Source organism: Miniopterus schreibersii (assembly GCF_964146895.1).
Source record: "Miniopterus schreibersii genome assembly, chromosome: 3".
NCBI lineage: Eukaryota > Metazoa > Chordata > Mammalia > Chiroptera > Miniopteridae > Miniopterus > Miniopterus schreibersii.
The window spans coordinates 30,553,279-30,566,550 of NC_138103.1; the positions used below are offsets into that span (position 1 = coordinate 30,553,279).

General features: G+C 49.5%; 2 protein-coding genes across 5 annotated transcripts; one reads left to right on the forward strand and one right to left on the reverse strand.

Annotated features, from left to right (window-relative positions):
- The first annotated feature begins 882 nt into the window (after nucleotides 1-882).
- PPP1R35 (protein phosphatase 1 regulatory subunit 35) lies at nucleotides 883-2,818 on the forward strand. 4 transcript variants are annotated; one of them, XM_081131658.1, is made up of 4 exons: nucleotides 1,541-1,920; nucleotides 2,001-2,253; nucleotides 2,334-2,470; nucleotides 2,567-2,818. In XM_081131658.1, the coding sequence occupies exons 1-4, from the start codon at nucleotides 1,684-1,686 to the stop codon at nucleotides 2,738-2,740; spliced, it is 801 nt and encodes a 266-aa protein (XP_080987784.1). In that variant the 5' UTR covers nucleotides 1,541-1,683; the 3' UTR covers nucleotides 2,741-2,818. The 4 variants fall into 4 exon arrangements, with proteins under 4 accessions (XP_080987786.1, XP_080987785.1, XP_080987784.1 ...); XM_081131660.1 differs by lacking the exon at nucleotides 1,541-1,920 and adding an exon at nucleotides 883-1,393 and having other exon boundaries at nucleotides 2,334-2,818; XM_081131659.1 differs by having other exon boundaries at nucleotides 1,511-1,637; nucleotides 2,334-2,818.
- A 1,195-nt stretch (nucleotides 2,819-4,013) lies between these two features.
- Nucleotides 4,014-8,619, reverse strand: MEPCE (methylphosphate capping enzyme). The gene is made up of 4 exons (XM_081131261.1): nucleotides 6,359-8,619; nucleotides 5,022-5,240; nucleotides 4,723-4,849; nucleotides 4,014-4,602 (listed from the first exon to the last, which is right to left on the reverse strand). The coding sequence occupies exons 1-4, from the start codon at nucleotides 8,018-8,020 to the stop codon at nucleotides 4,550-4,552; spliced, it is 2,061 nt and encodes a 686-aa protein (XP_080987387.1). The 5' UTR covers nucleotides 8,021-8,619; the 3' UTR covers nucleotides 4,014-4,549.
- Nucleotides 8,620-13,272: the final 4,653 nt, after the last annotated feature.

The window sequence follows — 13,272 nt, forward strand, 5'->3', positions numbered from 1 at the left end:
GGGTAGATCTTTGGATATATAGTTGAATCAGTGTGTTTTCAAGTCATTCAGAAGAGTTCCCTTCTGTTTATTTAGGCCACCAACTAGATATACATTTTAGGTTCACTTACTTCATTTTACTTTCAACTTTTAGGAACTGGTTTTTAAAAAATTAATTTTTATCATACCATCATGTAAACAGGTTTCCGAAGTCAAATGCACAAAACAAAGTATCTTCAAAGTCTTACCTCTTTTCCCTTTATTGTAGTCTCTCCTTTCCAAGCTAAGTAACCATTAAAAAATCGAAATGTATATTTCCATTTTTAAAGATATGTTTTTATTTATTTACGTCTGTACCTCCCTACTTCCTTTTACAGATGAAAACTAAAGGGAATGAGCATATTTTCTTATTGCTGACTTTAGCAGGTAAGCCTCGAAGGGGTGGGGAACCTTCTTTCTGCCAAAGGCCACTTGGATATTTATAACATCATTTGTGAGCCATACAAAATTATCAACTTAAAAATTAACCTGCTATATTTGGTCAAATATTTAATTAACTCACCCCTAATGTGATGGTTGGAACTGCTTCTCTTTGGTGAAGCCTTGGCAGGGCCAGACCAAATGATTTCTGGGGCCTTATAGGGCCCAGGGGTCAGTTGGTCCCACCCGTGGGTCTAGTGTTTCACTATTGAGATCCTCGAAAACTTTTTTGTAAACTGAGAGCAGGGCTATCCATTCTATCTGATCTTCCACAGCATTTCTTGGGAAGACAAAGAATGTAAAAACTCTAAAACTGAAAAGTGGTACACAAACATGCCTGTTTACTTATTAGCCCACGTTTCGGAGAACCTTGAGCCCTGAACCCAATTAGTACATTTAACACAAGAACAAACAGAGGCTCACAGAACTGAGAGGACCTGACCAAGGAACACAGAGAATATGCGAGAGCTCCAGTCATCTGCCTTGCAGTCCAGGGGTCGGATAAATCCACCAAGCCCTTCTTTTTTAAAAACTGTACTCAACATACAAATACCTATTTTATAGAAATGAGTATTTCAGGAGACCCTCGAAAAGGAAAAAAACTAACGAAAAGTCTCAAGGCTGAGTGAGGCAGTTAACGCTCAGGCAACCGCGACCGCCCAGAGTTCCAGGAGAGAACAGGAGGCCGGGTGAGCGAGCCCTGCCTTCACTCAAACTGGGAAGCTCTGGTAGGAGCTCGAGGCGACCGAAAACCTGGAGATGTGTGAAGGCACGGAACCGAGCAGGGAGGTCCAATGCGGGGAAGCAGGACAGTTAAGTTAAAACTGTCCCATCTGCCACCGGCAGGGAGGGCTGACACACTCCGACTGCAGCTGAAGCTGGGCGAAGATTCCACAGGGAAAGGACATACGTCATAGATCCGAAAGGAGAAATGGTACAAATGGGGATCCGTAGGGCTTCCGGGGCTTCAGCTCTAATATCCTGGCCTAGGGGTGGGGCCGAGGTTGGCTCTTAGAGGCCCGCCAGGAAACAGGGGGAGGAGCAACGAAAATGACGCTAGGGAGCGTCAACGGGGCGGGGCGGGGGCTTGTCTCCCAGCCCCCTTGGGCAGGGGCTAACGGTTTCCGGTAGCAATGTCCGGCAGGGGCCGGGAAGAGGAGGTGGCAAGACTGTGCCCTGTGAGCCTTGGCCCCCAGTAACCCGTACCCCTGCAGCCCCTTCAAGATGATGGGCTATGGGGAGTCAGAGCTGAAATCACTGGAAGGGGAGGAAGCCGTGGCGGCCCCGGGACCACCCCCAGAGCCTCGCGCCCCCGAGCCCGGAGCCCCAGTGCCGGACCGTGGCCTGGATCTGAGCCTGAGCCTGAGCCCGCGGTCTGAGAGCCCCGAGCTGCCGAACTGCAGCCCGAGGCGGGGGAAGGGGCGGGCAAATCGACAGGGCGGGGCCCGCAAGGGGCGGCAGGTGAGCTGGCTTAAGGCCTGGACCGCATCCCGTCAAGGACTCCGCGCCCTCTTCTTCACCGCCATGCTTTCTGCTCCCAGGTCCGTTTCCGCGTGGCGCCGCCCTCCCCGGTCCGGTCCGAGCCGCTGCCAGTCACCCGCGCACCGAGCGAGAGGCCCGCGGCGTCGCAGGACCTGGGAGCGCCCGCGCAGCACAGCAGCCTGGCTTTGAGCCTCGAGCTGCAGGCCGCGCGGACCGCAGCCGCGGGCCAGTTCGATGCCGCAAAGGCCGTGGAAGAACAGCTGAGAAAGTCGTTCCAGACCCGCTGTGTCCTGGAGGAGAGCGTGGCCGAGGGTGAGGGGGGCAGATGGCCGGCAGGGCGCGGGAGTGGGGGTGAGAGGCACGGCTCACCTTCGCTCCCCCTGCGGTCTCAGGGCTGAACGTGCCGCGCTCCAAGCGGCTGTTCCGGGACCTGGTGAGCCTGCAGGTGCCCGAGGAACAGGTTCTGAACGCTGCGCTGAGGGAGAAATTGGCGCTCCTTCCACCGCAGTCCCGCCCCCCGCCCCCAAAGGTGAGGGACTTGGGCTTCAGTCCCCTCCCGCGCTCTTCCCTCTCCGTGGCGGGTTCTTCTCTCTCCGAGTGTAACTTTGCTTTGGACTCCAAACAGGAGCCACCTGCGCCAGGGCCAGACATTACTATGCTGTGTGACCCAGAAACATTATTTTATGAATCTCCACACCTGACCCTGGACAGTCTGCCCTCTCTCCGCCTTCAACTCCGCCCACGCCCTTCAGAGGATACTTTCCTCATGCATCGGACACTGAGACGATGGGAACTGTAAACCTGGAGTCTCCCAGAACTGCTAGTTCGTATTTTTGTGTTAAAAAAAGTATCAGAATAAAGTGGTTTTGCTAACTAATGGGACTTTTCTTGGGAGGCTTAAGATGGGGTCAAGCCGCTTGTTGGAAGCTGCCTGGAAGTCAAGTGTTTTGGCCCTTTTCTAAGGGAACTCAGTAATGACAAGTAGAAAACATTGGTCCAAGTCAGGGGTTTAGTTTAGTTTAGTTTTTTTAAAATCCTCACTCGAGGATGTTTATTGATTTTAGAGAAGTTAGGAGAAACATTCGACTGGTTGCCTCTCCTAAGTGCCAGGACTGGGAACCAGCTGGCAACCTTTCAGTGTAGGAGATGATCCAACCGAGCAAGCCACACAAGTCACGGCCAAGTCAGGGATTTAGATACTCTCCCCACATCTTTCTGACCAGTCACACCTACCACCTTTGTTTTTGATGACACCAACTTGTTTCTTTGCACCGCTGGATCTCAGCCTGTATGTTACCAGACTCAAGGAACCTGTAAGGCAGCTACTAGCACCTAGTTATTTAAATAATCTTGCTTTTACCTTCAAGGGCCTTGCCCATCTTTACAACTGGCCAAAGAGTACTCAGTATCTGTTGAATGTCCAAAGCTCCAGGGACCCTTGACAAGCCACTGAAGAGCTATAAGTTAAACTGCTTATTAGTCTGGTTCCACAGCAGCAAAAAGGAGGATGGGTGGTAGGTAGGTCCTAGAGCAGGGAGGCAGTCTCGTCCAAAGTGCCTTTGGAAAAAAACTGATTTGAAAGGAAGGAGAGATAGGAACATCAATGATGAGTCATTGATCTGCTGCCTCCTGCACACCCCCTACTGGGGATCTAGCCTGAAACCCTGGCACATGTCCTGACCAGGAATCAATCATGATCTGCATTTCACTGGTTGACAATGACTGAGTCACACCAGCTGGGTCACAGTGCCTTTTTCTAGCTCCACTTTAACTCCACTGTTAACTTCCAAAGTTAGCCTTCTGCCAAAGCTTCCACAAAAAAATTGTGTCAGTGGGTTTTTTGGGGGTGAGGGTGGGGGAGGATAGATGGGCTCTTCAAGTTTCACATCAAAATTTGCATTATATCCCCTTTTCCTGACTAGGGTTCTATATAGTTGTGTACAGATCTAGCAATCCACAATCTTCCCAGCCACTGAAAAACCTTTAGACTGTAGTTTGGGCAGAGAGGAAGCACAGGCTGTACTGGGAGGCTCCACCCCTTCCCACCAGCTAAAAAGTGCCAGACATATATGTGGGGGCCATTGCCCTAAACATCAAGTTTATTGTGCTGTTCTTACATTCCAAACCCAATCCCCTCTCCCAATGGGGGACAGCAGAGGGATTTTCACAGTACCTGCGTGCCCCCCTATCAAGCTTCCCCCTCTTAAGCCTCAGTCCATCTATCTGTGGTCCACTAAAACGTAGCTAGGGGCAAGGGCTGAGGAGAATGGGAATCTCTCCTTGGAAGAACAGGAGGAAGTGGCTAGAGAACTTGATAACCCCCCACCTCCTGTGCCCTAGGAGAACAGAGGTCAGCAAACAGTCCATGCCATCCAGCCCAGTGAGCCGGGGGAGAGGAAGATGGTAACTCCAGAACAGCTGGGCTTGCTGCTTAGGTACCAGAGGTGTAGGGAGGAGGCTGAGGCAGCAACATAGGAAAAGCTTTCTATGCAGATCCAAGAAAGGAAACTTTTGGAGCCAGAAAGGAAAGACTGTGGGATACTTTCTTCTTTCCCCAGGTCCTTAAGAGCAGCGGGCAGCTTCTTCACACTTTCTGTTCAGGGGCCACTTAGTGGCTGGGGGAACGGGCCTTGTGGAACAGGTACACAGGACGCTGGAAGCCTGAGAGGAGAGTATGCAATCAGGAGGGGTTGGTAGGACCTCTCAAGACTCCACAGTGTCTGTACCCTCTCCCCCAGGACTGGTCTCCCTTCCTCCCCCAACAAAATAAGCCAACCTTACCTTTGAAGGTGTTGTGAGGTGTGGCCACAAGCTCATAGCTAGAAAAGCCCACCTCTGGGGATGTCAGGTAGGAACTGAACTGCTCTGGTTTCAGCTGGATTCGATAATAGTTCTTGTAGATTGTTTCCTAGGGAGAAGAACAGGGGACCTCTTCAGCTTGTAGCCTTCTCCCTTGCTGGAGAATGATGCCCACCCAGGAGATCTTTTCACCTTGTTCAGAAAGTCCTCTTTCTGCTTCCTTGGGCCTTTCTTGCCTCAACTAAAGGATATACCCATTTTCCACTGAAACCCCAACTCACTGTGAGAGTCTTTCTCTTGGCGTAGGTTGACCAAGGTTGAGGTTCTAGGACCAGGATGCCCCCAGGGCGTAGGTGCCGGTAGATTCGGCGAAACATGCGCTTCAGTCCCTCGTCTCCCCAGTTCAGATGCACCCACTTGGTAAGGCTAAGGCAGAGCACCACATCATACTCAGGTGTTTGGGCCTCCACCAGCTCATCTCGATCCAGCACATAGTTACCCTGAGGGAGAGGTAAACAGAGGCAATGAAAGAACCACTGCCCCACACAACTCAATCTGCAGCCTCAATTTAGCCCTTGACCACAATCATCTGTAATACTCTGTCTAACTTTCTTGCATGCTATTAGTGGTAGACCAAACAAAAAGAAGCCTGGGTAGTTTTAAGTTGAGCAAAGTATCCAGAAGATCTCCAAAGTTGGGATGAAACGACAGAGAAAGAATGCTGGAGTTCCTCCAAGACCCTGTCCATTAAGCTGAGTGACTCAATTTTATGCAAAGGGACCTAACCCAGATTTGAAAGGGAGACCTGTGGTTCCTTCTCAGCAGTTGGGGCTGGCAAAGTTTCAGGCTTGTTCTTTCTTCCAGAGCCCACCCCTTCGGAAATCTTTTCTAAATAAGCTCATTACCACCCCTCTGGAAAGTCTACTTTCCAACACTACTCCCGCAGATGGCTGAATTAGACTGTCTTATGAGAAGCTATGTGCAGTCAGGGGATAGACACTGAAGATGTGTTACCCTCCCCTCCCGTAGAGGACTCTGACTCTTCTCCATCCCATTATTTAGGGTCAATGTGTAGATGATCCAAGGCCAACCTACTTGGGTTCCTGACCACTGACACTCTTCAACCAACTCTCTATCTAACGCAATCAAAGTCCCTATCAATGGACAGAAACTGTAAAAATATTAGCCACTACCTTAATCCTCCCCCCACCTGAGACATTCCATGTCTGATATCCATCCCTTCAAGCACCTTCAGCAGGCTGGAGGACATGTTTCCATCTGGACCAAATCCCCCAGTGAGCATTAGCAGTAGCCCCCAAGAGAAGGTGGACCGATCTGGATTACAGTCCAGGTAGAGAGCAGGGCAAAAGGAGTCAGATCCCATTTTGAGGCTATTAGTCACAAGAAAGGAGCCCAGGCAGAGCTCCCACCTTTCCAGGTTATAGGAGGGGAGACACACCCAGTGGAACCAATTGCAGATTCAGACCATTCTTTTGAGAATCTGGTTCTCCCAGTGAGGACGGCATGCAAAAAAATCCCTCTGGCTCATAACCTTCCCCTGCTACATCCTTATTTAATTGAATTCTCATACCTGCCCCCTATCCCAAGACCCTCTTACCGTAACAAAGACAACATTGTTGGGGAAGACTGATGTGTCTGCTCCATCCAAGGGCACTTGGGGTGCAGCAATGGGACCCCGGCTGGCTGTCAGTGAGGCTGGGAAGCAGCTCCTCTTTCGGATGGTCGTTGTCCCTTCCTCACTTTCTGCCCCTGGGTCCCCCTCAGAAGTCTGGGGTTGCAGACGCAGCTCCTCAGACAGGTAGTGTCGGATGTTTTGGCGGGCCGAGTGGATGAGTTGGGCATCGATATCCAAGCCTACCATGCGGGATGGGCCCCACTTACAGGCAATGCTCAGGGTCAGATGACCCACATTGCAGCCCAGATCTAGGACGTCCCGACCCCGAAACCACTCAGGCTTCAACACCCGAAGGCGCCCATCCTCACAGGAAGGGTTTCGGTACCCATAGTACTTGCAATAATTCCCATACTGGAACTTGCGCTGTTGCTTTTTGAAACCTGCTGCAGGTAGTGGGTGAAGCTGATGGCGGCCTCCCCCACTCCCTCGGCCCTTTTCCTTGGGACCCTGGCATCCTCCACCCCTAGCCCCTGCCTCTGACTTGCTGGAAGTCCTGCGACGTTTTCGATGTCGTGAGGAGGAAGACGGGGGTGCAGAGGTAACTGAGGCAACTGAAGGGGCTGAAAGGGAGCCTGAGGGACCCTGTAGGGCAGATGGAAGGGGAGACACGACCTCATCCCTGCAGTTGATGGCTGTGTTGAGTTCATAGGGCTGGGGGGCATCCCGGTTCTGGCCCCTATGCCGCTGCTGCTGTGTGGTGCCCTCCCCAAGGAGCGAGGGGGTTGGGGGGGCTGTGGGCAGCACAGAGTGGCTATCATTCCCTCCAGTTGCCTGCTGCTGCTGGTGGTGCTGTCCCCGGTGTCTATGTCGCTTCCGACCAGTCTTGAGTGGTGAAGCAAGAACTACTTGGGCCTCATCAGTGCAAGTATTGAGACTGAGCGGGTCAGTAATATCTTTGGGGATGAGAATCTCCACTGGATCTCGCCCCTTGGCCGGAAGTGGGGATGACTTAGGGGTCTCTGCATTGAGTGCGCGGCTCACTTCCTCATCCAGTAGACTATTCAGGTTCAGTGGATCAAAGATATTGCCCCCCAGGAGGAAGTTGGAGGGTAACACAGAGTCACAGTCCGAATTAACCCGCCTGCGCCTCTTGAAGGCCGGATGTTTGAAGCCTCCACCACCTCCTCCTACATTGCAGCTATTTCTCCTCTTTCCTCCACCTCCCCCAGGGGGCCGGTGGGGCTGGTAACCATTCCGGGGTCGAGGCGGGGCAGGGGGTCCCAGTTCTGTTCCGCCTCCTCCCCGTCGCTCCTCCCCCACGTCCGGGGGAGCGGCTCGCCCGTGGGGATCCGACAAGCGGGCCTCCCCATGCGCCGGGGGGCCGCCCCCTCGTTGCTGCTGCGCCTGGCTGCCTCGAGGGTTGGATGTAGCCCCAAGGCTCTCCTTGCCCGCCCCAGAAGCCAAGACCCCAGCTGAGTGTGTGCGCGGACCAGGCCCACGCTGAGTTCCGCCGCGGAGCTCCCCGGAGGCGGCCTCTTGGTGCGGTTGCACCGTGGGGCTGCCCCCTCCGCCTGACTCCTCTTTGAGCGGCGGCGGCGGGGCAGGCACCAGAAACGGCTCCTTCTCCGCCGCCATCTCTATCATTTCCTTCCCTTAGTCCGTCTCAGTCGAGGGCTACGGGGGTAAACCAGGGGGTTTAACCCCCTCCTTAAACCCCGCTCCCTTCCCCCCTTTCCCTGGTGCGCGCGCAGCTCTGCTCTTCTCGACCAGTCTCGAGCCCAAGCTCCTCCCCCGAAGCGCGCCCCCCTCGCCCAAGAGACCAAAACAAGATGCCCGCGAGACCCGAACAACTCGAGGAATAAACCGCGCGTGCGCCGACCCCTTTCTCCTCTGCCACTAAGACTCTGCCGCGAGCGCGCACTGCTGGAGCGCGTTCTACTCGCCCCAGAATCACGCATGCGCACTCCGCCACCACCCTGGTCGCGCGCGCATCCGAGTACGAACCAACTTAACGGCTCCGGGAGTTTAAATATAGCCCCCCTTAATCCCCCCCAAAAGCCCACCACCCCAAACTGACACCCTACTTCCCTTCGCAGCTATGTTCGTCCCTACTGATATCCTTTGTCTCTGCCGCGCGAACCCACCCACCGTAAGCGGGGGACGGGGAGCTGGTGTGAAAAGGTCTCCTTGACACCCGACCCTTGTTCCTGAGGAATGAGTCTCAGCGGTCTCCGCCCGGCTCTAAACCCAACAACCTCCCTACCCCGCCTCCTTCCTCCCCCTAGCGGGGAGCGCCTGCGCACATCCTTTTGGGCTTGCGCGGGTAGATGCAGCACGTGCTGGAGGTGACGCCCCGCCTTCCGTCCTAGGGGCGGGGACTGTTACGTAGCTTCCTCAGGTTTGGTACACGTAACGTGCGTCAGAACGATTTGGAGGGGCGTGACTAAGGAACGGGATGCCCCTTATGAATTATTCATAACCTAGCCCCCCCACCTTTGCCCACCTACTTAGAAGGGCTGCGGGGGATGGCGAGGGGGTGAGCTTTAAAAGTGGAGGAAGGGGCGAGTGTACTGACCGTCTTCCTACGAAATGTTCTCATGAAAATACGGTAAGTCATTTTAACTCACCCCCCTGGAAAATATTCACTGCTGAACTGAAAAAAAAAAAAAAAAAAAATCAGCACTAAAACAGCCGATGTTGTCCAACTTCCTTTTTCCCCCGAAATCGCCGAGTCGTACTCTCGCTACTCAGCCTTCCCTCAATCGCGATCACCTGGGGACACCACGCCCTTCCCTCCGCCTCCACACCCAAATCCCCGACACCAACGCCCCCGTACACCACCGGACGCTTGCGCTCGATACCCCTAGCCCGAGGATCACGACCCTAATCCCACCACAGCCACCAACAGCAATACATTCACCACCACCACCATCTCGCACGCAGGCCTTCCCGAGCGCATGGTGCGGCTTTGCGCCGCCTCATAGAAAAACGAGTGTGGGTGGGGAAGGGATTTAGACTTGCTTGACTGCCTTGGCCAATGGGGAGGAAGCTACTCAACGCCCTTTCTAGTGGGTGCTAGATGGCCTATGGCCTGTTCTCTCTGCCAACAGTGCTTGGGTTGCGGGTCCTGTCGCTGAAAGAGGATGGGAGAGGTGAGAATGGGGTGGAGAATCTCAAACAAAGTATTAAAATACGGGTGCGAAGGAGACTAAAAGGAAGAATAGGAATCGTGGGATGAAAAGAAAAAGACAGTTTGGGTCAGAGGAAAGTTAGTAAAAGAAAGATGTAGTTCATTAACGATCAGGCACTGCTGTTGCCGCCTAAAAAAAGAGAGGCCATCCAGGATTGTGGGATTTGTAGTTTTACTGGGGCGTTCGATTGGAAGATGGCGGCAATCACTCAGCTGCGCAAGCGCACACGCGTCTTCCGGCTGCGCTTGCGCCTCAGCGCTGAGAGTTCGACGCTTGAGGGAACTGCGGCGCTTACGCGTGGCCTCGCGCCTTTTTTTTTTTTTTTTTTTGGTGGCGGGAAAAGTGGGTCGAGGTTGGAGGGGCTTGAAGAATTGTTGCAGTAGTTCTCTCTATTCCTCGCTCCAGAAGGTAGCTAGCTCTAAACGTGTTACAGATGGTGTTAGGCGCGGCCAATCTCGGGACCTTAAGTCTGAGACGTTTTCTCTTCAGGTCGACAACCAACTCTTACCCCTGCTCCTTAGAACCTCTAACCGCAGACTTACCCTCGACCAACAGAAGTAACCCAATTCTTTCATACTGGCGGGCAACGACGGTCTGAGCGAGAATGTGGATTCTGGGGCCTAGCGGGAGGGGCAGCCGAGGGGAAATTATCTCCTGATAGGATTCTTGATTGGGGAAGAGAAGCTAGAAAGACACAGTTTTACCCTTGGAGGGGCATCAAGGACTTTTGACTCTGTGATACTCCAGTCTTAATTGCCGTCCTTAAGAGAGATTTGGTGAGGGAAGAGCGAGGAAAAATTGGGATTACAAAAAAATTCTTCCTTGCAGTTTTAAAGGTGGGATTAAGGCCTTTTACTGTTCCAAACCTTGGCATCCTTAGAGGAAAAATGGTGTGGGGATCTGGAAGTTGATGGAAATGTGCTCCTTTAAGTGAAAACAACACAAAAAGGCTAGTTGGAGGTGGGTAACAAGGGCACATGTGGAAACATCTTTGGCGGTAGGGCACATGTGGAAATATCTTTGGCGGTAGATAGCAGGAATAAGATCAGAGTCCTGAAAGAGTCTGTACTTTTGTGATAAGTGGCCATACCTCTGTGCTTCCTTGCGCTGTCTGAACCAAGAAGTTTTAGTTCACCATTTATTTATACGATTTTGTAAAAGGTTTAGGTTAACTACAGTAGTTATGACAGTAGGGTGGCTGGAATCTTTTTCCTTCTGTCTTGTTAAATGTTTTAAATCATGCTCGCTGAGCACAGAAGAAAAAACTGTTACTAATCGAGGCATGAAAATAAGCAGAGGTCTACATGGCATTAGATATTAAAGCCAAAGGGAAATCCAACTCCAGCTTAAAGGAGCTTTTAAATATAGCCTTTAAATACAGGTTTTTGAGACTTACGGAGTCTATGTTAGAGGACAATTCTAAAGGGTTTATTTTTATTCTCTTAGACCAAGGATTCCAGGAACAATATAAAGAGGGAATAATTGGATAGTCAGGAGGGGGAACTTTGTGAACACATTCTAATGGGGGGAGGAGGGAGGAGAATTAATGCTTTCTGAAAAATATTGACAAGGCTGAATTAGGTTATTTAGCTAGACCAGTTCTCAAACATGTTATACTCTTTCGTACTCTTAAAAACTGTGAAGGACTCCAAAGATTGGTTTATGTTTATGGCAGAAATTAAACAAACATTTAAACAATTTATTAATGTTAAAATAACAATGATAAACCCATTACATGTTAAAAATTTAATAAATAATGTATTTTCCTAAACAAAAGGAAAGTTAGCATGAACATGGTGGTGTTTTACATTTTTGCAGTATCTTTCATTTCTGGCTTAATAGAAGACAGCTGAATTTTCATCTGTTTCTGAATTCAGTCTGTTATGATACAGGCATACCTTGCTTTATTGCACTTCCCTTTATTGTGCTTCACAGGTGTTTTTGTGTTTTTTTTTTACAAATTAAAGGGAAGACCCTCCACCAGCAAAAAGATTACCACTTGCTTTACTGTGGTACTCACTTTATTATGGTGGTTTGGAACCAAATCTGCCAATATCTCCAAGGTATGCTTGTATCTTGTTTTGGTTGAAGTATATGAGAAAATCCAGTCTAACACAGATAAGTAGTTGGAAAAGGGAGAGGACCCCCAGGAGTCTTTGGATGGCACTTTGAGAACTGCAGAGCTAAGTGATTTTATCTTAAAACCAATGTGATAATTTTTTAGTGTTTAAGTGAAAGAAAACTTTCTATTTCTTGGAACGCCTCAGTCACCTTCCCTTGGTTGTTTATTTGTTGTTTCTAAGTTCTTTTTCCCTTCTTATTCACACTTCTTTTTTATGTTGATGAACAGCATCTGGTTTATGGATCTTTCCTTTACTTTTATACTTGAAGTGTTACTGCCCCCCCCCCACCCCTTTCATCTAAGGTAAGAAAAGAGAAATTAAAACCTCAGTTGTTATTCCTGGGTATGGAGTCCCCAGTCTTTTAGTAGCTGGTCAGATGAAAGTTGGTGGTATTTCATACATTAATTAACTGTTTTAAAAATACTTCTCTCTCTGAACTAGATTTCAATATTTGTTATTGTGGAAGAAAATAATTAGTCTGGAACAGAGGAGCAGAAACTTGAGTTGTCAGTGACTTCCTGGCTTTCCTTTCTCTATTAATCAGGTTAGAGATTTTCTTTAAAAGTAATGTTCTTCATCACACCCCCACTCTAGATTAAGGGGAACTGTTACACGTTGTTGCTTATAGATTTACTACAGTTTATTAACTTAATAATTATCCACAATTTTGTCCAGTTGGTTGGGGCTCCAGTAACACACTTTTGCCTAGAGAGGTCAGTATAGGCTTAGATAATGATTCAAACCTAACTATTGGAAATATTTGCATTTTTAGGTTGATCAAAATACCCTTTATTTTATTTAAAGAATTTAGAATTTTAAAAAATCGCTTTTGAAGTGATAATATGTGTATGCAATAAAATGCTAGAGATGCGTAAGGGGGTACAGTAAAAAGCTCCCTTCTACACAGTTCCACTCCCCAGAGGCATCTTATAAAGATAAATATTATAAAAAAGGAAATATCACCTCAAATCTACTAATTTTCATTTCTCATTTAGTATAGCTCTTCTTGAAATTTATATTCATAGGGATTTCTCATGATTATTTTTGGGATTCTGGAGTCTGAGAGAAGATGTTTGTCATTTGTGGTCAAGTTAATATGTGTATATGTATATATATATATATATATATATATATATATATATATTAAAAATGTATCTTTATTGATTTCAGAGAGAGGAAGGGAGAGGAAGAGAGAGAGATAAAAACATCAATGATGAGAGAGTCATCGATAGGCTGCAGCCTGCAACCCGGGCATGTGCCCTGACGGGGAATCGAACCCCTATCTCCTGAATCCTAGGTCGACCCTCAACCACTGAGCCACACCCTGCTGGGCTAAATTGATATTCTTTTTGCAGCCAATTTTATTCAGTTTCTAGCTTCTATTTAGGATTATCATAAAGAAGGAGACCAATTTGCTGTGGTGGTTCTCTCCCAATTTCCCATTTGCCTTTTTTCTTAGAGCAAATAAATTTGGGGGTTGGCGGTGGTGAGTTATGATGGAAAAAGTGAGAAAATGTGCTCCTTAATATAAAGAAAAAGTAGTTATTGCAGAACAGCACATTGGAATTATCAACATTTATAG